This window comes from Oncorhynchus keta, chromosome 6 (genome assembly GCF_023373465.1).
Source record: "Oncorhynchus keta strain PuntledgeMale-10-30-2019 chromosome 6, Oket_V2, whole genome shotgun sequence".
In the NCBI taxonomy this organism is placed as follows: Eukaryota; Metazoa; Chordata; class Actinopteri; order Salmoniformes; family Salmonidae; genus Oncorhynchus; species Oncorhynchus keta.
The window spans coordinates 20961562-20987982 of NC_068426.1; the positions used below are offsets into that span (position 1 = coordinate 20961562).

Here is a 26421-nt window from a genome sequence, read left to right on the forward strand (position 1 = left end):
CCAGCAGCATATGAGCCAGCGGCATACCACCCTGCATACCACTGCTGGCTTGCTTCTGAAGTTACGCAGGGTTGGTCCTGGTCAGTCCCTCGATGGGAGACCAGATGCTGCTGGAAGTGGTGTTGGAGGGCCAGTAGGAGGCACTCTTTCCTCTGGTCTAAAAAATATCCCAGTGCCCCAGGGCAGTGATTGGGGACACTGCCCTGTATATGGTGCTGTCTTTCGGATGGGACGTTAAACAGGTGTCCTGACTTTCTGAGGTCATTGAAGATCCCATGGCACTTATTGTAAGAGTAGAGTTGTTAACCCTGGTGGCCTGGCTAAATTCCCAATCTGGCCCTGTAACCATCATAGTCACTTAATAATCCCCAGTTTACAATCGGCTCATTCCTCTCCCCTGCAACTATTCCCCAGGTTGTTGCTGTAAATGAGAATGTGTTCTCAGTCAACTTACTTGATAAAATAATGGATTAAAAAAAAATGTCAGGAATTGTGAAAAACTGAGTTTAAATGAATTTGGCTGAGGTGTATGTAAACCTTCTACTCTATAGAACATGGTATTGAGACAGTGGTTGGTTATATGATTTGAGGTTACACAACAATAACAACACAGAGGAACATGGCATCACAAATATTAACCTTTAAATTTCTTTATTTTTGATTTCGTCATCAAAATTTTTACAAAACATTTTCTGACAATAATATACTCAAAGAGAAGCCATATTTTGCGTTTGGACCAGGTTTCCACAACACCGCTTTAGGTCTGAGCACAGAAAATAAGAATTAAAACCAAAACGACAACAAACCAACTACAGAATAAACAATGCAGCTCATATTTACATCCCACAGAAGTCAATGCCGTCAGTAGGAGATAGATGAGGGAAAAGCAGAAATTCACATGGAAATATCATGGGAAAGAACAAGTGGTATATTGGTGGGAGGGGAGAATGTGGAGAAGCTTGGAGCAAATAAGGAATTCTTAAAGAATATGATAATATTGCTTTCTGTCAGTTTTACTGCATGTTCACATCTCTACATCGCCTCTTGCAGCAAAATTGATTCTATATGAAATTAGTGTTCCTTTTCTTATTCTGTTCACATAAATCCAATTAGTGGTTTAAACATGCTTTGTTAGACCCGGAATAGTTTATATCTCTGACAGAGGTTAATGGTTATGCTTAGAACCCCTATTGTCTTGACCCTGGTTTGTAACCATTGCTTATGCCAAAGGGCAAAAACCTCCAGCTAATGATGTTAGAGCTTCTCCTACTGTCCTGTATGCCTCAGGTCTCCACATGCTCTGGGCCCTACAGAGGCCCTATAGGGGCTCTATACTGTAACTGTATACTGCCTCAGATCAGGAGGGAATAGAGAAGATGAGAAGATGACGCAAAGCCACATCTGGCTGGGAATTAATTTGTCAAACGTATTTATCTCTGCCCTTGGCTTCAGGTGAACTGGAAGGAGAAATGTGTTGTGTTGATGGCAGGGAGGTGAGGCGCTGCAGAGTCCAGAGCCGTGGTGAGATGTAAGGGCCAGGTTTGAGACAGCATAAACTAGGTGTGCACCAGCAGTGACAGAGCCTAGACAACAAAAGCCACGATTCATCAGCAGCAGATGTTACACCCTGTGGGGGGGATGCAGTTCACGATGATGTGTTCACTCACTATGCCCTCCTGCATCCTCAGCCATGTGCATTAGGTGTGATCAGACTGCATACAGCCAGGGTGTGGAAGTAGGATTTGGGAGATTTAGGAGGACGCAGGTGTCTGTGTGCCCCATTCAATGTGTTAATGAGGTACTGTACATGTGTACCAAGGTGTTAGGATAGCATCCCTTGGTGTGCATGGGATGCAAAACCTTTGTTTTAAGCAAATACAATACAATTCTCTTGTTCTTACCCCTTTTCTTCATTTCTGTTATTTGTTTGCCATTTTCTCGATTTCTCTTTCCCCCTCCGCCCCCCATCTCTCTTGCCTCATCTCTCTTTCCCCTAGAGATTTGCATTTAGCCATTCCTCTGAGCATAGACACGGAAATATGAAAGGCTTTCTTGCAATACTTCAGACCTTCATTCACCCTCCCTTCAGCTAAATCTGTTCCCAAAAGGGATTTGATCCCAAACTCAGAGGATTGGGGTAGAGGGGGGAACAGATCCCAAAACAAACAGGGCCGAGGAAAAAAACAAAGCCTGTCGGCGTTTCTGGGCTAGCACAGACGTTCCTGAATTTCAGCTTAAACTTGCTGTTGTATGCATCCCCTGTGCTGAAAGCCCCGTACAGTACAACATTATAAAAATGGGACAAAAGACTTGTTCATGGAAGACAGCAGGGTCCCTTTATTCCAATGGCCTTATCAGGGATGTAGATCATGGTAAACCAATGACTTATTAGCCGCTAATTTAATTGTGGTCACCATGGCTCCATTTAAACGTCCAATTACATATTGTTTTGATCGTTGTTGGACTGCTGTTGAGTGATTCCTGCTCAAGGAAACGTATTAATGAAGAAACTAAATAATGCTAATTAGTCTGGAAATGTTTTACCATAATAGAAGATGGAAGCCTCTCTCTGGAGTATAGCCTCGTCCAACACAAGCATCTCTTTCTGCAACGTGCATAAAGACAGCATGGGAGACTGGAGGGCCCATGGGGCGGGAGACATCTACTCTGGAGAGGATGGGCTACAGAGGGGTCAGTGAACAGCTTGCTTGAGAGACACCAAAGTAGCCAGCGTGTGGAAACACATGCTTGTGGTTCTAGGGCATGTCCGACAGGAAATAGTCTAGCTCTATACTATCTGTTTCTCGTTCAGTGCACACCCTTATATTTTGACGTGGTTTTTGCCCAATCGTCAGCATGCGGACAGAGACAGAACATCATAAAAAAGGGTCACCAAAGGCAGACATGATATCCAGGCCAGGAGATGGCAGGGCGCAGGGGAGGTTTAAAGAGCGAGGCAAGACAAGACATTGCTAGAACTGAGAGTGGGATGTCCCATTTGTGAAGACATTGGCACAACATTTATTACAAGGTCAACTAAAACCAGCACTGTAGTCAGAAACCATTTCGAGTAAACCAACAGTTTTGTATGTAATATGTGGGGCAGCATGATATAATTATCAGAGCATTATCGGTGTGTTTTTGCTCGGGGGTTGGTCAATTATTCAATGAAATGAAGTTATCACGGCTTTAGTAGAAATAACATACTGTATCTCAAGCATACTGAAAACGAGTCATACACGAGAACATGGGTTGATAAAAATAATAATAATAGTAACAGCGGCCTGAACAGCTGCTACTCTGTTTATTATATATCCTGATTGCCTAGTCACTTTTACTCCTACCCACATGTCCATACTGTATTACCTCAACTACCCTGTACCTCTGCCCATTGACTCGGTACTGGTAGTCCTTATAGTCTCATTATTACCTCAACTACCCTGTACCCCTGCACATTGACTCGGTACTGGTAGTCCTTATAGTCTCATTATTACCTCAACTACCCTGTACCCCTGCACATTGACTCGGTACTGGTAGTCCTTATAGTCTCATTATTACCTCAACTACCCTGTACCCCTGCACATTGACTCGGTACTGGTAGTCCTTATAGTCTCATTATTACCTCAACTACCCTGTACCCCTGCCCATTGACTCGGTACTGGTAGTCCTTATAGTCTCATTATTACCTCAACTACCCTGTACCCCTGCACATTGACTCGGTACTGGTAGTCCTTATAGTCTCATTATTACCTCAACTACCTTGTACCCCTGCACATTGACTCGGTACTGTTAGTCCTTATAGTCTCATTATTACCTCAACTACCCTGTACCCCTGCACATTGACTCGGTACTGGTAGTCCTTATAGTCTCATTATTACCTCAACTACCCTGTACCCCTGCACATTGACTCGGTACTGGTAGTCCTTATAGTCTCATTATTAACTCAACTACCCTGTACCCCTGCCCATTGACTCGGTACTGGTAGTCCTTATAGTCTCATTATTACCTCAACTACCCTGTACCTCTGCACATTGACTCGGTACTGGTAGTCCTTATAGTCTCATTATTACCTCAACTACCCTGTACCCCTGCACATTGACTCGGTACTGGTAGTCCTTATAGTCTCATTATTACCTCAACTACCCTGTACCTCTGCACATTGACTCGGTACTGGTAGTCCTTATAGTCTCATTATTACCTCAACTACCCTGTACCCCTGCACATTGACTCTGTACTGTTAGTCCGTATAGTCTCATTATTGTTTTTATTGTGTTACCATTTCCTTCTTTTATTTAGCAAATATTTGTTTTACTTTAAAATTCCGCACTATTGGGAATAGGCTCCTAAGCATTTCACTGTAATGTGAACAATACTTTTTTGGGGGAGTGCATGTGACCAATAAAATTCTATTTATTTGATTTATTTGAAATACTCTACTACAGGCCAGAATTGAATAATATACTATCTCTTTGTACCTTTGACACTTCAAATCTTAATGATTTTGCTCCCAAATTCCTTATCATGTGTGGTTCTGGTAGGGGTGTGACTTTAAGACATTAGTAAAAACCTCCGTGATGGACAATGTTTGCAGGAATAGTGACCTGCTGGAGGGAGGTGGGAGCAGGTAGAAAAATATGTATAATTAAAACAAGGAGAGGAGAGGATATGGTGGGAATCATCATCTCCCTCCGAAAGCCATCTTCTGGACAGACTCCCTCCCTCACTCCGGCTCGTGGATAAGGCTCCTCTTCTGGCCACAAGCAGTTTGTGTTTCAGAAGAAGCAAAATACGTAACTTTTTCCTTTTTAAAGATTCTCTATTTACAAGATAAATAAGTCCCGAAGGATTTGTCCTTTTTATGTAGTCTTTTTATAGAATTGCTTGACATCATTGATCATCTCAAAAATGTACACTTTTGCTTCCGATCAAGAAACATACAAAAAAAAGCACACCCCCCCCAGGCCGGCGGTCTCCTGGCCCTCCCTTCTCTTTGCCCTCTCAGGCTTTCTCCTTCATGGGGAGCCATCCATACACATAGGTGGCTTGATGAGCTCCCTCCTCCATTATACAGACCTCAGGGTGTTGAACTTGACAGATAAAAAAGGACCGCAGTGTGTGTGTGTTTGATTTGGACATGGGGAGTGAGGGGTGGGGAATCTCCATTGAAAAGCCACCACAACCAAGGATCCAGTCCATCTTCAACTCCATCAATTGACGGTAAAGGATGTCCAATAGTGCTCATGGGTAACAGAGACAGTGTCCACATTCATCTGGTTGGAGTTCAAACACAGTCAGGCACACTTACTGGCAAAGGGCTGTGTTATTAACAGGCAATATCCATCCCCAGTGGTAGTCCACCACAGTCAGTGAGTTTTTCTGGATGTCAGACGCACCAACGTGCCAGTCAGTCAGCCCAACAAGCCTCCGTGAGGCACAGGGCTCTTTGTCTGCTGTGTTTCTAAGGGCGTAGAGAGGAGAGGGCAGCACAGGAGCAGTGCATCACCAATCCACCAGCATAACTGCCGCTCACCTCACAGACAGGCCAGTTACAGGAAAATCAAGCATTGTTTTTAGAAATGAAATATATAAAATGGTTAGTTCGGCCTTTACAGATGGTAAGAGATTCAACCTTTAGTTGGCCCACTCGAAGGACCTACATACCTCCTTGTTCATTGCTTTGCCCAATTTGATCAAATTGGGCATTACAAAAGCATCAGCATGTAAAATACCTTTAATTCTGCCCAAACACTTCACATCCAGCAATTCCATTTAAAAAGTATTTAATGAAATAGATATACATCTCATGAATTAGTCAGACCATAGATAGTATAATCTGGTGGGCCAACTCGAGCCAGCTGCCAAATCTTGACACCCCATTGCACATGCTTCCTACATTTTCTATCGGACTCCATCAAATTGTATTTTTGTAATGATAACTGAGTAGGCTCTCTCATCCATTTACAGACACATGACTTGGCAGCCTCTGTAGACTATTATGTGGTTTGGTTGTACATTTATAAAAAGGTAAACCATCTAATGCATGTATTTAATGTGTACCAGTTATGTTTTCAGAAACAAAAAGCATAAAGAAAACAAATGCTATTATTGTACATAAAAATAATACATCTTTGGTACGACATGAGCACATGAATAAAACTCAGACCTTTGACCTCCATCGTTGAACATACTGACAACACAGAATGGAAACAACACAATGATCTACTTGTTCTCTCGCAACAACATTCTTCTTTTTTGAGAATTATACTCATTGGAATGAAATGATGATTTCCATGGCATTGTGACTGGCAATTTGAATGGGAAAAAGAGCGAGCCTTTGAGTTCTGGTAAACATGATTTTGTTTCATGACGTTGCTCTCCTTCCTTCTTGTCCTCCAGACACATAGTTTATTGCACATTCCTTTCTCACTCCGAAACACAACATGAGAGAACCGCCATGATCCATTCCTTGGAACAGGCACCATACAGCATTGTCGCCACATTGGCCAGAGCTATAACCAAATGGATGCTTTAACGTGTCATGCACGTTGCATCACGTTTCTATTTCCCAGGAGCCAAGAGGGGAGCAGCAGGTCCACTTTGAAGTGTTTGGAAAAAGAAAAAGAGATAATAGCAGAACTCCCAGGATGCATCAGCCGTCATAATGGTCACATTCCAGTTGCCTCTAGCCATGTTTTTAAATTGATCATTTTTGTTCTCCTCTTTTTACCTCTGCCCCCTTGTGGCCATCCCGTGCCAATGTGCCGAAAAAGGCCCCACAGAACCCCCCTGCTCCCTTGCCCTCTATTCAAGAGTCATGGTGGATCTGTGGCATCCCCCCCACCTCAAACGACAGACTCTCGCTCCAGTTGTTAGCGTCCAAAGGTGAGCGTGGTGGTGCGTTCTGGGGGAGGGAAGGAACCACCGGGGACCTGGGACGGGGCTCTGAGGATAGAGGGCGGTGAGCGGGGCCCGGCCCCGACTGTGGCAGCAGAGGGCACAGAGGGCAGCGATACAGTCTGTATGGTGGTTCTCTCACGTGGCCCCAGCTCCTCCAGGCCCTGCGGGGGACCCTCATAGCCCATGTTGAGCCGCAGGGGCTGATGGGCCTGGCAGTAGTCCACGATAGGCTGCTCGTACCGGTAATACGCCAGCGTGCCCATCTGGTGCGGGACCTGTGAAGAGCAGGGAGGGATGGAGGGTGACAGGGAATGAGAGTGGCAGAGGGAGAGAGAATGTGTGAGTAATTAAGGAAATGTATATGTAGGTGGGAGAGGGAGAGGGAGAGGGGGAGAAAAAAAACAGAGAAATATACATTAGAGATGTCAATCTCAATCTGTTGATTGCTCTGATAAGCCCTCTAGATACCAACTAGCAGATGGGAACAAATAATCATCAATAATTAAAATAATATCTGCAATTAAAACAAATGTTTTTGTCAAACAGTGATTATTTTGTCAGAAAAACAACAGCAATGTGTATCAACTGCCTAAATGTGATGTTAAAATGTACCCACTAATCCAACCATGACCACTGGGCTGTCATCTCAGTGCCAGGTTCATGGATATGGTTCATGGATATGTATGCAGTAAGACAACAGAGATATTTTTACTCAACGTGAGCGTACGCCTGTCTGGTCATACAGTGTGAACTCCACTTGCCAGTGACTCATAATACACACTCAAAATGGCACAATGCACTACAACATGCTCATTCACATGTTCAAATAGGCGTGCAGCCGTGCACGTATATAAATGTGTCCATATACTAGCATAAAGGGAGGATCAGTGTAAACTTAAGCAGAGTTCCATAGAGTCTAGACAACCACGATGAGACTAAATCTCCCACACACACACACACACACACACACACACACACACACACACACACACACACACACACACACACACACACACACCGCTTTTCCAAACAAACAGATGAGTGACTTCCAGGCGTTTTCCCCAACTCACTGCCTGAGTTCATTGCCTGAACAAAGACCAATTAGCGAAGGTTGAAAGGGGCCCAGAAAAAAAAGTGGGGAGAGATGGCAGTCGTCGGGGATGAAGTGCTTGACAGGGTTGACAGACAATCAGATCTTACAATGCCGCTCAAGATAACACAAAAACAAACAACAAATAGGAGACCAAGAAAGAAAACGGAGAGATAAATAATGACAAGGGTGCTGTCTGGGTGGATGATGGGAACTGGGCACGGCTCATCAATTCAGCCCTCCTATAGGCTATAGTCTGTTGGCTGACAGAGCAAAAACGAAACAAGGCTCCACTTTGGGTACCCGAGATTCAAGGTCTATGTAAGAGTAGAATTCATGGACCCAGTCAGTGGAGTAAGATCAGTCGTTCAGACAGAAGACTTGCCACAAGCGAAATAACCCCTATGTCTAGAAGAACAATCTATATGTAACCTTGAGGAAGGTTAAAGAGAACATACAGTACATAAAATATTGTCCCGCTGAGCTAAGTTAATATGGTTGCTAAGGAGTGAGGTGTTATGGGTTCCCATTCCTGGCTAGGCTGTAAAGTATCAATACTTTACAGCAATACACTAACCTGACTGGGAACATATTGGGCTATGTCAATAAATACAGCTAACAAACAAACACGGAAAAAGTATGATAAAGATACTCTTTGAGGTCACATTGCAAATATCAGACCTCTTTTCACAAATGTGTCTCTCTCCCTTATAATAGACCCCCCCCCCCCTCTCTCTCTCTCAAATGGACTCCATTAAGCTAGACCTGTATTCATTACATTATGGGCACTCAGCGGATTACTCCCCTCCCTCTCTGTTGAGCCCCCCACCCTTCCCCCTGACCCCTCTGCTACCCACAGCTCCCTGCTTGCCCAGGTCCTACGAATTAATTAACGGATATTAACTCCTAACCGTTTCAGCGGATTCTGTCCTAGTGCTGGGGCATTAATCTGGCCCGTGTGTGTGTGTGTGTGTGTGTGTGTGTGTGTGTGTGTGTGTGTGTGTGTGTGTGAGAGAGAGGACATGTTAACACACACCTGGCGGTCTAGCAGCATATCCACAGTAGTCTCTGGCCTCAGTGTTTTGTGATTGAATTGTCTCCTCGGAGAGGTGGATTTTAATAGAATTAGGTGTAAATCTCAGACTGATACATTTGGTGTGATGAACCAGATTAATAGGCTTACATTGTTATTTTTGTCGGTCTCTAAGGAGGTAAAAAAAAATCCCCATTAATTGATATTCAAGATTTGTCAGAAATATATTTTCACTGTAGCAACATTATGTTCTTACCCTGTACATAATCCCACAGAGATATAGCTATGAGGAGCCGCCAGTGCCCCACGCAATAAATCCCCAGTCACACACACTCCATAAAATGCAGTTTTACTGAGTTTCTCTGCAGCTGGGACGTGGTGTTTCTTTTCTGGGAAATGTTTCCCCTTGGCTTTAGGAAACTTGGACCACTTTGACAAAAAAACGTCAGTTAGTCTCTCAGCTCTGCCTCGTCGGTCTGTCTGGGCACTAGGATACTGTAGCAAAGAGGAGAGGAGGAGAGCATACCCACACTCATACATGTGCAATGTGACCTTATGTTTCCAGTTAGTCTCTCAGCTCTGCCTCGTCGGTCTGTCTGGGCACTAGGATAGTGTAGCAAAGAGGAGAGGAGGAGAGCATACCCACACTCATACATGTGCAATGTGACCTTATGTTTCCAGTTAGTCTCTCAGGAAGCAGGAGGTGAGAGGCATTAGGGCCTCGTATACTCTGTGCTGTGGAGAACAGAAACACACTGTCATTTACAACTGCTGAAAATAAACAGAAGACATTACCATAATGTATTTAAACAGGATTTCTATATTTAATGCAATGGTATTCACTTGTCATGGAAATAGTTAAGCATTGTGTCCCAGAGAACTGTTTTGGTAGAGTACTTATACTGCCATGTGTGTTTCAATTTGTTTGTCCGTGAGTCTTCATATTGAATGTTGTCCTTTCCTAGCGTGCATGCGTAGTCGGGCACAGATGTTGAACTGGGGGCATCCTTCACATGGAGCCCACCAGACAAGCAATCAGCCCAGAGACAACACACAGAACTGTCTGAGGGGGAGTTTAGCCAAATTCACATCAGATTTACAAAAACAAAGCATGGCCCCAGAGGAACGTGAACCATGTCCCATCTTAATTTGACCCGGAAATAATCCTGCCGCCGGAGGATTTGAATATCTGAAAAATATTTAGAATCTCTGTCAGGGGGCAGCTAAAAGTAGTGTTTGTATACAATGCAGTACATTACCTGCATTATTTATTTAACCTTTATTTAACTAGGCAAGTCAGTTAAGAACTAATTCTTATTTACAATGACGGCCTAGGAACAGTGGGTTCTAACTGCCTTGTTCAGGGGCAGAATTATATATTTTTTACCTTGTCAGCTCAGGGATGCGATCAAGCAAAGTTTCAATTACTGGCCCAACGCTCTAACCACTAGCCTACCTGCCGTCCCAAGTTTTACCTTAGGCACCAGTTAAAGTCGCCTCTGTAGGCTACGTACAGGCTACAGCATGTCTCATGTGAATTATTGTAATCAATTAACATATTTGTTGGGGTTTTTGTACATTTTGTAAATCATCCAAACTACTGCGTGAAAAAATATCATATGTAAATCTGAAATGTTGTAGACTACAAATTGCAAGACATCACATTGGCATCATATGGTAACATAATGTGTAATTTAGCCTATTAAACACACAAATAATGTATCAAGTGAGAATTAGGGAGGTCTTTTGTAAAAAAAAAAATAATAATAATAAAAGGAAATTCTTGCCTTCTTCGCCCATATTTTATAAAAAATTTTGCACAAAAAGTAGTGTGTAGAGTAGTTCTAATAGTTAGCTACACTGTGACATGGCATGAAAGTAATTAACTACTGAAAATCAAATACAATTGTATTAGTTACATGCGCTGAATAAAACAGGTATAGACCTTACAGTGAACTGCTTACTAACAAGCCCCTAACCAACAGTGCAGTTAATAAAACAGGTGTAGACCTTACAGTGAACTGCTGACTAACAAGCCCCTAACCAACAATGCAGTTAATAAAACATTTTAAAATATGGATAAGAATAAGAGATAAAAGTAACAAGTAATTAAAGAGCAGCAGTAAAATAACAATAACAAGACTATATACAGGTGGTTGCCGATACAGAGTCAATGTGCGGTGGCACCGGTTAGCTGAGGTAGTATGTAGAGTTATTAAAGTGATTATGCATAGACGACAACAGAGAGTAGAAGTGGTATAAAGAGGGGGTGGGGGGGAGGCACGGCAAATAGTCTGGGTAGCCATTTGACTAGATATTCAGGAGTCTTATGGCTTGGGGGTAGAAGCTGCCTCTTGGACCTAGACTTGGTGCTCTGGTACCTATTGCTGTGCGGTAGCAGAGAGAACAGTCTATGACTAGGATGGTTAGAGTGTTTGACAATTTTTAGGGCCTTCTTCTGACACCGCCTGGTAAAGAGGTCCTGGATGGCAGGAAGCTTGGCCCCAAAGATGTGCTGAGCCATTTGCATTACCCTCTTTAGTACCTTGCAGTCGGAGGCTGAGCAGTTGCCATACCAGGCAGTGATTAACCAGTCAGGATACTCTCGTTGGTGCAGCTGTAGAAACTTTTGAGGATCTGAGGACCCATGCCAAATCCTTTCAGTCTCCTGAGGGGGAATAGGTTTTGTCGTTCCCTCTTCACAACTGTCTTGGTGTGCTTGGACAATGTTAGTTTGTTGGTGATGTGGACACCAAGGAACTTGAAGCGCTCAACCTGCTCCACTGCAGCTCGGTCCTCTTTTTCCTGTAGTCCATAATTATCTGCTTTGTCTTGATCATGTTAAGGGAGAGGTTATCGTCCTGGCACCAGGCGGCCTGGTCTCGGACTTCCTCCCTATAGACTGTCTTGCGTTGTCGGTGATCAGGCTTTTGTGTCAACGGCAAATTTAATGATGGTGTTGGAGTCGTGTAGACATGAGTGAATAGGAAGTAAAGGAAGGGACTGAGCACGCACCCCTGAGGGGCCCCCGTGTCGAGGATCAGCGTGGTGGATGTTTAGTTACCTACCCTTACCATCTGGTGATGGCCTGTCAGGAAGTCCAGGATCCAATTGCAGAGGAAGGTGTTTAGTCCCAAGGTCCTTAGCTTAGTGATGAACTTTGAGGGCACTATGGTGTTGAAAGCTAAGCTATAGTCAATGAATAGCATTCTCACATAGGTGTTCCTTTTGTCCAGGTGGGAAAGGGCAGTGTGGAATGCAATAGAGATGGCATGATCTGTGGATCTGTTGGGGTGGTATGCAAATTGGAGTGCATCTAGGGTTTCTGGAAGGATGGTGTTGAAGTGAGCCATGACCAGCCTTTCAAAGCACTTCATGGCTACAGACGTGAGTGCTATGGGTCAGTAGTCATTTAGGCAGGTTACCTTGGTGTTCTTGGGAACAGGAACTATGGTGGTCTGCATAAAACATGTTGGTATTATAGACTCGGACAGTGAGAGGTTGAAAATGTAAGTGAAGACACATACCAGTTGATCAGCGCATGCTCGCAGTACACGTCCTGGTAATCCGTCTGGCCCTGCGGCCTTGTGAATGTTGACCAGTTTAAAGGTCTTACTCACATCGGGTGCGGAGAGTGATCACACAGTCTCCCGAAACAGCTGGTGCTCCCATGCATGTTTCAGTGTTATTTGCCTCAAAGAGTACAGAACTAGTTTTGCTCATCTGGTAGGCTGTCACTGGGCAGCTCTCGGCTGTGCTTCCCTTTATAGTCTGTAATGGTTTCCAAGCCCTGCCACATCCGTCAGAGCCGGTGTAGTGTGATTCGATCTTAGTCCTGTATTGATGCTTTGCCTGTTTGAGGGTTCGTCGGAGGGCATAGCGGTATTTCTTATAAGCTTATAAGTCCCACTCCTTGAAAGCGGCAGCTCTACCGTTTAGCCCAGTGCGGATGCTGCCTGTAATCCATGGATTCTGGTTGGGGTATGGTCACTGTGGGGACGACGTCATTGATGCACTTACTGATGAAGCCAATGACTGATGTGGTGTACTCCTCAATTCCATTGGAGGAATCCCGGAACATATTCCAGTCTGTGCTAGCAAAACAGTCCTGTAGATTAGCTTCTGCTTTCTCTGACCACTTTTTTATTGATATAGTCACTGGTGCTTCCTGCTTTAATTTTTGCTTGTAAGCAGGAATCAGGAGGATAGGTCAGATTTGACAAATGGAGGGCGAGGGAGAGCTTTGTATGCATCTCTGTGTGTGGAGTATAGGTGGTCCAGAGTACTTTTTCCTCTGGTTGCACATTTAACATGCTGATAGAAATTTGGTTAAACGGTTATACATTTCCCTGCATTAAAGTCAACAGCTACTCGGACCGTCACCACTGGGTGAGCATTTTCTTGTTTGCTTATGGCGGAATACAGCTCATTCAATGCTGTCTTAGTGCCAGCCTCTGACTGTGGTGTTATGTAAACAGTTACAAAGAATAGATGAAAACTCTCTGTAGGTAGTGTGGTATGCAACTTATCATGAGATACTCTACCTCAGGCGAGCAATAGCTTGAGACTTCCTTAGATATAATGTACCAACTGTTGTTTACAAAAATACGTAGACCGCCACCCCTTGTCTTACCAGATGCCACTGTTCTATCCTGCCGGTTAGTCGTATAACCAGCCAGCTGTACGTTGATATTGTCATTGTTCAGCCACGACTCCGTGAAGCATAAGATTTTACGGTTTTTAATGTCCCATTGGTAGTTTAATCTTCCGCGTAACTCGTTGATTTTATTCTCTAAAGATTGAACATCTGCTAGCAGAATGGAGGGAAGAGGGGGTTTATTCGATCGCCTACAAATTCTCAGAATCGCCTACAAATCCTCTTTGCGCAGATCACAGGGATTGGGTCCTGTTCCTGAGGAAGCAGTATATCCTTCGCGTCGGGCTCGTCAGAGCCTTGAAAGGAGAAAAAGGATTCTGCTAATCCGTGGTGAGTAATCGCAGTCCTGATGTCTAGAAGTTATTTTCGGTCATAAGTGACGGTAACAGCAATATTATGTACAAAATAAGTTAAAAAGTTACAACCAACACAAATAAACGAACAAAAAAAAAAAACAATCGGCTTGGGGCAAGTAAAATGTCTGCCTTCTTCTCTGGCACCATTTTAACATGACCTAGATTAGAATGACCTAGATTAGATTTTTAGTTAAACTACCACCAAGATACTGCAAAATGTAGTTAATTACATGGAGTTCACTACTCCCCAACACTGACAACAAAGATGACTTCAAATGTTGGCATCAAAATGAAAGTACAGTAGGCCAATGCTACTTTAGCCGGCGCACAATTTAGCAATGGAAATCTTACCCACCGTAAGGGCCATCCACACCAAAGATCGTAACTATATTGACAGATTATACATAGCCTAACTATAAAACGTGGACGAGCATCCAAACTTGAGGAAAGTTTATTGTTTTACAGTAGGCCTACATCTGTCAGTCAACTGATGGCCCAAATCAGCTCATCAACTCAGTCAGGGAAACACAATCTGTAGCCTATTATCAGTTCCCACACCTTTAACTTTGACAATGGATAGGCTAATTGGGAAGCGTACAGAATGTAGCCTCTTGGAATATAAATCAAATAACACGTGGACCGCCGCCCCTTGTCTTACCAGATGCAGAGAAAGCTAAGGTAACTGAGCTAAACGACTATCGCCCCGTAGCACTCACTTCGTCATCATGAAGTGTTTTGAGAAACTTGACAAGGTTCATATCACCTCCACCCTACCTGAAACCCTAGACCCCACTCCAATTTTCTTACTGCCCCAATAGGTCCACAGACGATGCAATCACACTGCCCTGACCCATCTGGACAAGAGGAATACCTATACAAGAATGCTGTTCATCAACTACAGCTCAGCATTTAACACCATAGTACCCTCCGAACTCATCATTAAGCTTGAGACCCTGGGTCTCGACCCCACCCTGTGCAACTGGGTCCTGGACATTCTGACGGGCCACCCCCAGGTGGTGAGGATAGGAAACAACATCTCCACCTTGCTGATCCTGAACTCTGGGGCCCCACAAGGGTGCGTTCTCAGACCTCTCCTGTACTCCCTGTTCACCCATGACTGTGTTCCCATGCACGTCTCCAAATCAATCATCAAGTTTGCAGACGACACTACAGTGGTAGGCTTGATTACCAAGAACAATGAGACGGCCTACAGGGAGGAGGTGAAGGTCCTCGGAATGTGGTGTCACGAAAATATCCTCACACTCGACGTCAACAAATCAATGGAGATGATTGTGGACTTCAGGAAACAGCAGAGGGAACACCCCCCTTTCCACATTGACGGGACAGTAGTGGAGAAGGTGGAAAGTTTTAAGTTCCTCGGCGTACACATCAAGGACAAACTGAAATGGTCCACCCACACAGACAGCGTGGTGAAGAAGGCGCAACAGCGCCCCTTCAACCTCAGGAGGCTGAAGAAATTTGTCTTGTCACCAAAAACACTCAAACCTTTACAGATGCATAATCGAGAACATCCTGTTGGGCTGTATCACAGCCTGGTACGGCAACTGCTCAGCCCACAACCGCAAGACTCTCCAGAGGGTAGTGAGGTCTACCCATCGCATCACCGGGGGCAAACTACCTGCCCTCCAGGACACCTATACCACCCGATGTCACAGGAAGGCCAATAACATCATCAAGGACAACAACCACCCGAGCCACTGCATGTTCACCCCGCTATCATCCAGAAGGCGAGGTCAGTACAGGTGCATCAAAGCTGGGACCGAGAGGCTGAATAACAGCTTCTATCTCAAGGCCATCAGACTGTTAAACAGCCATCACTAACATTGAGTAGCTGCTGCCAACATACTGACTCAAATCTCTAGCCACTTTAATAATAAATAATGATACATTGGATTAAATAAATGTATCACTCGTCACTTTAAACAATGACACTTTATATAATGTTTACATACCCTACATTACTCATCTCATATGTATATACTGTACTCTATACCATCTACCGCATCTTGCCTATGCCGTTCGGCCATCGCTCATTCATGTAGTTATATGTACATAATCATATTCATTCCTTTACATTTGTGTGTATAAGGTAGTTGTTGTGAAATTGTTAGATTACTAGATTACTAGATATTACTGCATGGTCGGAACTAGATGCAAACATTTCGCTATACTCGCATTAACATCTGCTAACCATGTGTACGTGACCAATAAAATTTTATTTGATAACAGGGGCCTGTTGCAGTCATTGCTGGCACTAGATTATCATCAGCGAGTCTCATTAAACCATCAATGCTAAATTCACCCGCACAGCTGATCTCAAGTCCTACCATTGGTCACCTTTACCGCTCCCTAAAAGATTATGTTGGTGTTACCTTAGTCCTGCTTGCAACCAAAGTCTTTCAAGATATGATCGCCCTCTAGTTGGTATTATCATCGTAACAATTTAGTGAACAATTGATCTATTTGACAAGCATAGAAATAAAGTATTTCCCTGTTTACCATGGCAAATCTACTGTGGCAATTTACCCAAAACTTTGTATGAATTAAAACTAATTCTGGCTATTTATGTTATCCATTAAATACAACTGTCTTCAAAACGGAGTGTCTGGTATGGTCATTTCTTATTTAGATCGGGGGTAACTATCGCTAGATTGTCCACATTTTAAATGTGTAACTAAATAAAGTAAATGGGGGGGCATTAAGTTATTTGTGCCAGAAGTGCGTGGGCTGGAATCAAACCGCATTCAGAAAGTATTCAGACCCCTTGACATTTTCCCCCATTCTTTTACAGCCTAATACTAAAATGACATTTACAAAAAAATGTCCCTCTTGAATCTACACACATTACCTCATAATGACAAAGAAAAAAGCGTTTTTCAGAAGTTTTTGCAAATGTAAAAATAAAAAACTGAAATATCACATTTACATACGTTTTTACACCCATTACTCAAATTTTGTTGAAGCACCTTTGACAGTGTTTACAGCATTGAGTCTTTTTGGGTATGACACTACAAGCTTGGCGCACCTGTATTTGGGGAGTTACTCCCATTTTTCTCTGCAGATCCTCTCAATATCTGTCAGTTTGGATGGGGAGAATCACTGAACAGCTATTTTCAGGTCTCTCCAGAGATGTTCGATCGGGTTCAAGTCCGGGCTCTGGCTGGGCCACTCAATGACATTCAGAGACTTGTCCCGAAGCCACTCCTGCATTGTCTTGGCTGTGTGCTTAGGGTCGTTGTCGTGTTGGAAGGTGAATCGTCGCCCCAGTCTGAGGTCCTTAGCGCTCTGGAGCAGGATTTCATCAAAGATCTCTCTGTACATTTCTCCATTCATCTTTCCCTCGATCCTGACCAGTCTCCCTGCTGCGGAAAAACATCCCCACAGCATGATGCTGCCACCACCATGCTTCACCGTATGGAATCGTGCCAGGTTTCCTCCAGACATGATGCTTGGCATTCACCTCCCTGACCAAGGCCCTTCTCCCCTGATTGAAGTGTTTGGTGGGGCGGCCAGCTATAGGTAGAGTCTTGGTGGTTCCAAACTTCTTCCATTTAAGAATGAAGGAGGCCACTGTGTTCTTGGCGACCTTCAATGCTGCAGACATTTTTTGGTACCCTTCCCCAGATCTGTGCCTCGACACAATCCTGTCTTGGGGCTCTACGGACAATTCCTTCAACCTCATGGCTTTGTTTTTGCTCTGACATGCACTGTCAACTATGGGACCTTATATAGACAGGTGTGTGCCTTTCCAAATCATGTCCAATCAATTTAATTTACCACAGTTGGAATCCAATCAAGTTGAAAAACATGTCAAGGATGATCAATGGAAACAGGATGCACCTGAGCTCAATTTCAAGTCTGACAGCAAAGGGTCTGAATACCTTTTTTTTTTTTTTTTTTTTTTTAATACATTTGCAACCATTTCAAAGAAACGGTTTTCAATTTTGTTCAATTTGATTACAGCCAACCTGATTAGAATGATTCACCTTCCTGGTTTTAAGTGACAACATCTGTGGCACGCTGGCAATGCAACTTCTGGAGATGTGTGAATGAATGCTATCTGATCTGTAAGATGGTTCCGATTATGTTCATAAAACAAAGGCCTATTTGGGAGCAGTGTAACAGTGAGTGGACATTCTCCCTTTCTATTTGTATAGGATCTTTTTCCAGCTACTGTGAAAAGTATGGATGTGCGAAACAAAAATGTGACATGGTCTATTTGTAGTTTCATTTTGATTAGAATTTGTTTGAATTATTATTTCTCTTTTTAGGCCTTATCAATAATTAATGTAATCTTGCTTATTGACAATGTTTGGCTAGCCCCTATATCAGTGCGAAGGCTATTGAACCCATGCAATTACTTTGAACAATGGGTTTAAGTTAACGGTATTTAGCAAAGATAGGTCTATATTTTGTTATTTCGTTTCTGTAAGCTATTTAACAAACTATAACGGACTAACATTGGAATTGGAGTTAATTCCAAGGCAATACATAAGACCCTAAATACACAACTTGAAGCAATCACATATTTTGCCAAGGAGAACATTTTGATTGGCCAGTGAGGGGCCAAACCTGGAGACACCAACAACTTGTTTATTCATCAAAACCCAACCCTTCCGTACAAACCCCAGCAAGTGCGCCGATAATTGAGATCGTGCAAATACAAAAAATATTTCTGACACAACCCTGAACCTAGATTAGATTCAACTTTGTCATTGAACAAGTACAAGTACAGTACAATGAAATGCAGTTAGCTTCTAAAAAGAAGTGCAAATAAAAGAGTGCAAAAAATGTACAAGTGAAACAATTAAGTACAATGTATGTTATTAAATGGGAAGTACAAATGTTTAGTGGAGGCAAATTGAAAGTGCAAGGGGGCACGCAACTGAAATGCAGGAAAAGCAGCAATGAAGATACCGAGGTAGACATATACATGTACAACTGAATAATGTCCTTCATCAGATTTTGCAAAGCAATATCAGAGTCCAGTAGTACCATGAAGAGTGAAGAGTAATACAACACGGTCCCTGAGAGGCAGTACTAAGTGGTGGGTGGATGTGGCTAGTGCCGTGTCACAGAGTCCAGTAGTACCATGAAGAGTGAAGAGTAATTCAACACGGTCCCTGAGAGGCAGTACTAAGTGGTGGGTGGGTGTGGCTAGTGCCGTGTCACAGAGTCCAGTAGTACCGTGAAGAGTAATACAACACGGTCCCTGAGAGGCAGTACTAAGTGGTGGGTGGATGTGGCTAGTGCCGGGACACAGAGTCCAGTAGTACCATGAAGAATGAAGAGTAATACAACACGGTCCCTGAGAGGCAGTACTAAGTGGTGGGTGGATGTGGCTAGTGCCGTGTCACAGAGTCCAGTAGTACCATGAAGAGTGAAGAGTAATACAACACGGTCCCTGAGAGGCAGTACTAAGTGGTGGGTGGATGTGGCTAGTGCCGTGTCACAGAGTCCAGTAGTACCATGAAGAGTGAAGAGTAATACAACACGGTCCCTGAGAGGCAGTACTAAGTGGTGGGTGGATGTGGCTAGTGCCGTGTCACAGAGTCCAGTAGTACCATGAAGAGTGAAGAGTAATACAACACGGTCCCTGAGAGGCAGTACTAAGTGGTGGGTGGGTGGGTGTGGCTAGTGCCGTGTCACAGAGTCCAGTAGTACCGTGAAGAGTGAAGAGTAATACAACACGGTCCCTGAGAGGCAGTACTAAGTGGTGGGTGGGTGTGGCTAGTGCCGTGTCACAGAGTCCAGTAGTACCATGAAGAGTGAAGAGTAATACAACACGGTCCCTGAGAGGCAGTACTAAGTGGTGGGTGGATGTGGCTAGTGCCGTGTCACAGAGTCCAGTAGTACCATGAAGAGTGAAGAGTAATACAACACGGTCCCTGAGAGGCAGTACTAAGTGGTGGGTGGGTGTGGCTAGTGCCGTGTCACAGAGTCCAGTAGTACCGTGAAGAGTAATACAACACGGTCCCTGAGAGGCAGTACTAAGTGGTGGGTGGGTGTGGCTAGTGCCGTGTCACAGAGTCCAGTAGTACCATGAAGAGTGAAGAGTAATACAACACGGTCCCTGAGAGGCAGTACTAAGCGGTGGGCAGGTGGATATGGCTAGTGCCGGGCCACAGAGTTCAGCAGGGTTACAGTAGCTGGAAAGAAACTGCTAATGCAGGAACGTAGAGACCTGCTCAATGCAGGCAACACATCTGCGATGGATAGTCTGAGGGGGAAGGCGTCTGGGGGGAGCTCAGCTTTGATGGCTGGACCTTTGTTGTCCCTAATCGAAGCGAGTATAGAACCTGTTTAACTCGTCGGCAATGGAGATATCGTTGGCTGTGGGGGCAGGATTTTTTGGGTGGTAGTCTTGTGATGGCTTGGATGCCCTGCCACATGTGTCGAGGGTCGGAAACCACCTCCTCAGGTCTTACCAGAGTCCTCTGCCATACGATCAGCCCTGAAGACGTCGCGCCCCTCTAGCCCAATAGCGTTGACGGGTATGCTGTTGTTTAGACACGTTTCCGTGAAAATCATGCCGCTGCAATCCATAATCCTTTTTTGTGAGATGATTCTTAGTCGTATTTCGTCCATTTTGTTCATCAGTGACCGGACGTTAGCAAGGAAAAAGCTAGGTGGTGGAAGATGATGTGGGGTTAGCTTTTGCCTAGCCCGGAGGCCAACCCGCTTCCCTCGCCTTTGTTTGCGATCTCTACGCCGCTTCCGGGCACTTCCTCTCCGCGATGTTTCAGTCTCCCGGGGTGTCTTCGCGATCTCCAGTGGAAGTTGCAAGTTGTCAAAAACTCTCTTTGTGCATTGTGTTCCAATATCCAGGAGTTCTTGTCAGCTATATAAAGTGTACGTCAGGCTGTATTGAGTGAATAAACCAAGAACTATTGAGTAAATTACAGCTAATTCGCAAAATCTGGGTAGATGCCGAGCTTCGCTCTGTACACGCGCCGCAATGATGTACCTATAGCGCTACCTTAGATTTACCATGGTGTTAAGTTTGTTAAAATCGAGACCTGAATGTGTTACCCACATGTTTCTCTAAACAAGCTGCTACCCTGCTGCTAATTCCTTAATGACCGCCCCTCCCTTTATATGCACTGCAGTGTTGATTACAGGTCTCTGACACCCCACCGATAACCCTGCCTCACTCCATTCTCCATAGACACACACACACACGTACACACACGCGCTCGTCGTTTGCACGCACGCACGCGTGCACACTCATACGCCCAATTCAATTTTTTTTTATCGTTGCCCCCTTCACGCTCCAGCCCACCGTTGGCTTATCACTCTGCTCTCACACTGTACAGACACCAGAGGAGGTTCTACAGACAGACAGCAAATGGGACGTGAAATGTTACTCAATGCTCAACACTAGTTCTCCTGTACTGCCTGCCCAAGTCTCTTTCCTGTGCTGCATGCCTAAGTATTTTTCTTACACGTTCAACACAGTGCATAATTACCGGTGCTAATGATTTCTCTGCTGACTTTCTGCAGCTGCCTATATAAAAGGTAAGTCTAAGATGGCAAACAACTCTAACCCATCTCTCGCAGTCTGACAGGCTCCAGCTGTCTCACACCTTGCTGCTGTTAAGGAATATAAAACCTTTGCTTTTCCTGTACTCCGAGTGGGAATAAGAGATTGTTTTGTAACATTTCATCTGCTGCTCTCTCAGTCCACAGTTCCCTGCATCGTTCAAGGACAAATCTCTGTCTGCACTGACATGACATAGGGGTCGAAGACCTTAGATATATTCATCAGGGAATCTGTCCATAAACTCCTTTATGGTTTCTTTTTTTATTCAATAGGAGAGCTTAGCGTATTTGCTCATTCAAGGTCATCACCAAGCATCCCTCATGAATAAGGGAGCGGATGGGGCTTAGAGAATGACCATAAAAAGACAACAGAGTGTCTTTGTGGGTACTATACTTCATACGGCTTTCATTTAGTTGAAGTCAGCATGGTAGTGATGTGTAATTATTTCAAGATTCATTTTTCTGAGTGACTTCTTCATTTTAGTTGTTTGTTTGACTCGCTGGCCGCAATTAGTCCTACAGCTGGATTGATACACGCTCCTGTGGATCAGCGGCCCCAGAGACGTGCTCCGACCTACAACTGTCTGTCAGAAATGCGCACAGAAAAATAGACAATGCTGCAGGCAGGCAGCATAGAAAAGAAAAATACATGTATATAACTGATAATTGATCGCATGGTGCAAGAATGACTGCAATGAATGTATTATTGAATGTGATGAATAACACAGCTTTGTAGAACCAAAACATACACACCATCTGCTCAACAGAAATGTATAATTTAGGGAGCTGATGTTTGCAATGATATTATGCTTATCACCCTCAAGGTAGTCAAGCAATGCACCCCCCCAAGAGTCATTCACAATCTAGTCCGCTTGCGGCCACAACTAGACCTCATTTCAAATGTATCAAGAAATAATCGTATTTGTATGCCTAGCAATCAACAAATGTACATTGTTTAAAGCACACTTTCACAAGTCTCAGTCGCAAATGACAGCTTCAATAAGCCCCCTATGGTGAATGACGTGAACTAGAGGATTCTAGAAACATGACGACTCTTTCAAATGCTCTGTTCTTCATTCGCTGGTAGGGAGTCCTGCATGCATTACTGACTCAATTGAACAAAATGAGTTGAAAGATTTGTTCTTTTGACTGAACGAGTAGAGAAAAGACCCGAACTTCCCATCACTACAGCATGGGGCTATACCTTGTAGAGTGAGTCATCTATATAGTTCATCGTGCTAATGCTATATTGACTAAAGGCTGTCAACACATCTTTCACATACTTTAAAATCGGAGTAAAACGCTGTTTTTGACCGTCTTAATCTGATGCAAACACTAGCAGCAACAGCTAAAACCTCCGCTCTGTATCAGGTGTGTCTGTGGCAATGCACTAAGATGCATAAAAAAAAATGTTACCGTGAGGTGCTTTTTGTGTCAAAGGGATACCATTCTTTTTCATATTTTTCTGCTGTTCTTTGTGAATTGAAACTTTACAGTTTTCACTTTTCACTTGGCCTAAAATGGCTGTCTCCTGTGGTGCTCTGTCAAGGAGGACCATTGGCTGTGTGTCTGAGTGATGAGCGCACCCCAAAGTAAGCGCTGTGTGGCCAGTCTTGGCTCGATGCTGGGCTGCATCTGTCTGACTTTAATCAAAGATATTGGGAAGGAGTGTGCCTGTCTGTGTACCCAGGCCCAGGCTTTAAAGACCTGACTAATAACACATGTCAGGACGCCCTGGGTGAAGACCAGCCCAATATATACCTTTAACATAGCTCTCTCCATCCCTGTCTCTTCTTCTCTCCAAAGGTAATACGAACAAATATTATTTAAAAAGACGGGCAGAACTTTGAGTTCACTTCATTTTCAGACATGCCGTTCTTAGACAGTAAAAGCATTGGGTGCTTTTGCTGGTAAGTACCAGACAAAAGGAAGTATACAAATCAAATTTTATTTGTCACATACATGTGTTCAGCAGATGTTATTGCTGGTGTAGTAAAATGCACAGAACTGATATTGCAGGCGAAACCCTGAGGAAAATCTAAACAGGAAGTGGCTTCTATTTTGAATGTTGAATTATGTTCCATAGCCTCCCGTTGCTGGATTTAAAGGGATATGAACCCGATTCCCTTTCCTGTCGCTTCCTCAAGGTGTCAGTCTTCAGACATAGTTTCAGGCTTTTATTTTGTAAAATGAGCCAGAACGATAACATCGCGTCAAGTGGACATGAGTTTTGCTTGCGCAACAGAGTTTGGATAGGTATTGCTTTTCCCTCTCCTACTGTGACAGACATTTGCGGTTGATATATTAACGATTATATATTTTAAAAACAACCTGAGGATTGATTATAAAAAAGCGATTGACTATAAAAAAAGCGTTTGACATGTTTCTGTGGACATTACGGAAACTATCTGGAATTTTCGTCTGCGTTGTCGTGACCGCTCTTTCCTGTGGATTTCTGAACATAACGCGACAAACTAACGGAGGTATTTTGGATATAAAAATAATCTTTATGGAACAAAAGGAACATTTGTTGTGTAACTGGGAGTCTCGTCAGTGAAAACATCTGAAGATCAAAAGTAAATGATTAATTTGATTGCTTTTCTGATTTTCGTGACCAAGCTTCCTGATGCTAAGTGTACTTAATGTTTTGTCGTGCGATCGATAAACTTACACAAACGCTTGGATTGCTTTCGCTGTAAAGCATCATTTCAAAATCTGATTCGACAGGTGGGTTAACAAAAGGCTAAGCTGTGTTTTCCTATATTGCACGTGTGATTTCATGAATAAAAATATTTGTAGTAATATTTATTGAAATTAGCGATATGCTATTCAGCGGTTGTTGATGACACTTTATCCCGTTAGTGGGATTGCAGCCATATAACAAGTTAAAGTGACTAGTGTTCCATTATTAAAGTGGCCAGTGATTTCAAGTCTGTATATAGAGCAGCAGCCTCTAATGTGCTAGTGATGGCTATTTAACAGTTTGATGGCCTTGAGATAGAAGCTGTTTTTCAGTCTCTCAAGCCCAGCTTTGATGCACCTGTACTGACCTCGCCTTCTGAATGATAGCGAGGTGAACAGACAGTGGCTCGGGTGGTTGTTGTCCTTGATGATCTTTTTGATCTTTCTGTGACATCGGGTGCTGTGTCCTGGAGGGCCGGTAGTGATGATGCGTTGGGCAGACCGCAACACCCTCTGGAGAGCCCTGCGGTTGCGGGGGGTGCAGTTGCCAAACCAGGGGGGATACAGCCCGACAGGAAGCTCTCAATTGTGCATCTGTAAAGGTTTGTGAAGGTTTTAGGTGCCAAGCCAAATTTCTTCATCCTTCAGCCTTCTTCACCACACTGTCTGTGTAGGTGGACCATTTCCGTTTGTCAGTGATGTGTACGCCATGGAACTTGAAGCTTTGGTCAGCTGTCAGGAAGTCCAGGACCCAGTTGCACAGGGTAGCTTCTCACCGAGGGCCTCGAGCTTAATGATGAGCTTGGAGGGTAATATGGTGTTGAATGCTGAGCTATGAACAACATTCTTAAATAGGTAATCCTTTTGTCGAGATGGGATAGGGCAGTGTGCAGTGCGATGATGATGATTGCATCCTCTGTGGATCTATTGGGGCGGTAAGCAAATTGAAGTGGGCCTCGGGCAGTGGTCGCCCTTTTTTTTTAAAAATCATGTTGAGCTGTTGCCAGTAGGTGAACTTGACTTCAAAGTCCTGCGCACCGGGTAAGCAAAGTGTTGCCATGAGACAAATCTGTGACTAAATCGAGTGCACCTACTGGGCTGCCCAGTCGGATAGCTCAAATCACCGTAGTTACAGAGCTTCCATGACCCTGACCACAGCCAAGTTTAGGCTACTTGCCTACGTAAGATTTAATAACTTTTAAAACCATGACCACAGAGAGACTGTCAATGAATGCAAAAAATAGCTGCTGTTTTTATGAGTTTGTGTTTAAGTTAATATTCAGCACTGTCACTGTTTTTATCCAACACTATTACAAAACGCGCTTCTCCGTACTTCCGCTCAGGCTGTATCTGCAATGAATGAGTAGTATTGATAGCCCTGCATTTTTACTATTATTAGCAGCTCAACGTGTCAATTTTAATATTAAGGAATATTTTGACTTTCTTTGGTCATAGGAACAACATGAACTTGTGCATGAGGCAGATGCAGTGCGACTCGAGGTTCACCATCAGGTGGAAGACGGTGTCCCCTCTCCCTGGTCAGTCTCACCAGAGGAAATAAAGAAGAGAGCAGGGACCGTGAGAGGCGGTTGGGAAAAATGGTGTTGAACAGTCATCCAACTCTGAATTCCAAGTTGGGCATCTTTCTAGAGCTCCGACTTATCGACCTGAAGATCACTGACGTCGTGATTTGACCTCGCTGACCATCAGATGCAGGTACCATCAGTCCAGTAAAATAAAAAAGCAAATTATTTCAATTCATGCTCCACAAGTGTTAAACCAACTGACCTATTTTGTTATCAAAGCTCAAGTTTTTAAATATATTTTTGTCTGATTAACAATATTGGTAAGCCGATCATACAGCCAATATGCTGTGATAATATATTAGGCCAACTGCCCAAACCTCATTCCTACAAAACTGTTTGTGTCAGGTTCATTTAAAATTTAAAAAATCTGAGCAGTAAATCTCAGCCCTCGTTTTGACTGCGAAAGTGATCTTGACTCAGAAAAGGTTGGTGACCACTGGTCTAGGGTGTCAGGTAAGGTAGAGGTGATATAATCCTTGACCAGTCTTTCAAAGCACTTCATGATGACAGAAGTGAGTGTTACGGGGCGATAGTCCTTTACTTCAGTTACCTTTGAT

At 43.8% G+C, this 26421-nt stretch overlaps 1 protein-coding gene across 45 annotated transcripts in view; it reads right to left on the bottom strand.

The window, feature by feature from the left end:
• Window positions 1-620: 620 nt before the first annotated feature.
• LOC118385229 (leucine-rich repeat transmembrane neuronal protein 4-like) overlaps window positions 621-26421 on the bottom strand; it is a 143805-nt gene continuing 118004 nt past the window's right edge. For 4 of the 45 annotated variants that reach the window (XM_035772194.2, XM_035772193.2, XM_035772191.2 and 1 more), the window contains one exon: window positions 621-7172. In XM_035772194.2, the coding sequence (XP_035628087.1) occupies window positions 6870-7172 (303 nt within the window). In that variant the 3' untranslated portion in view covers window positions 621-6869. The remainder of the gene's footprint in view (window positions 7173-26421) is intronic. The other 41 variants (XR_008139331.1, XR_008139330.1, XR_008139329.1 and 38 more) reach the window with 41 other exon arrangements.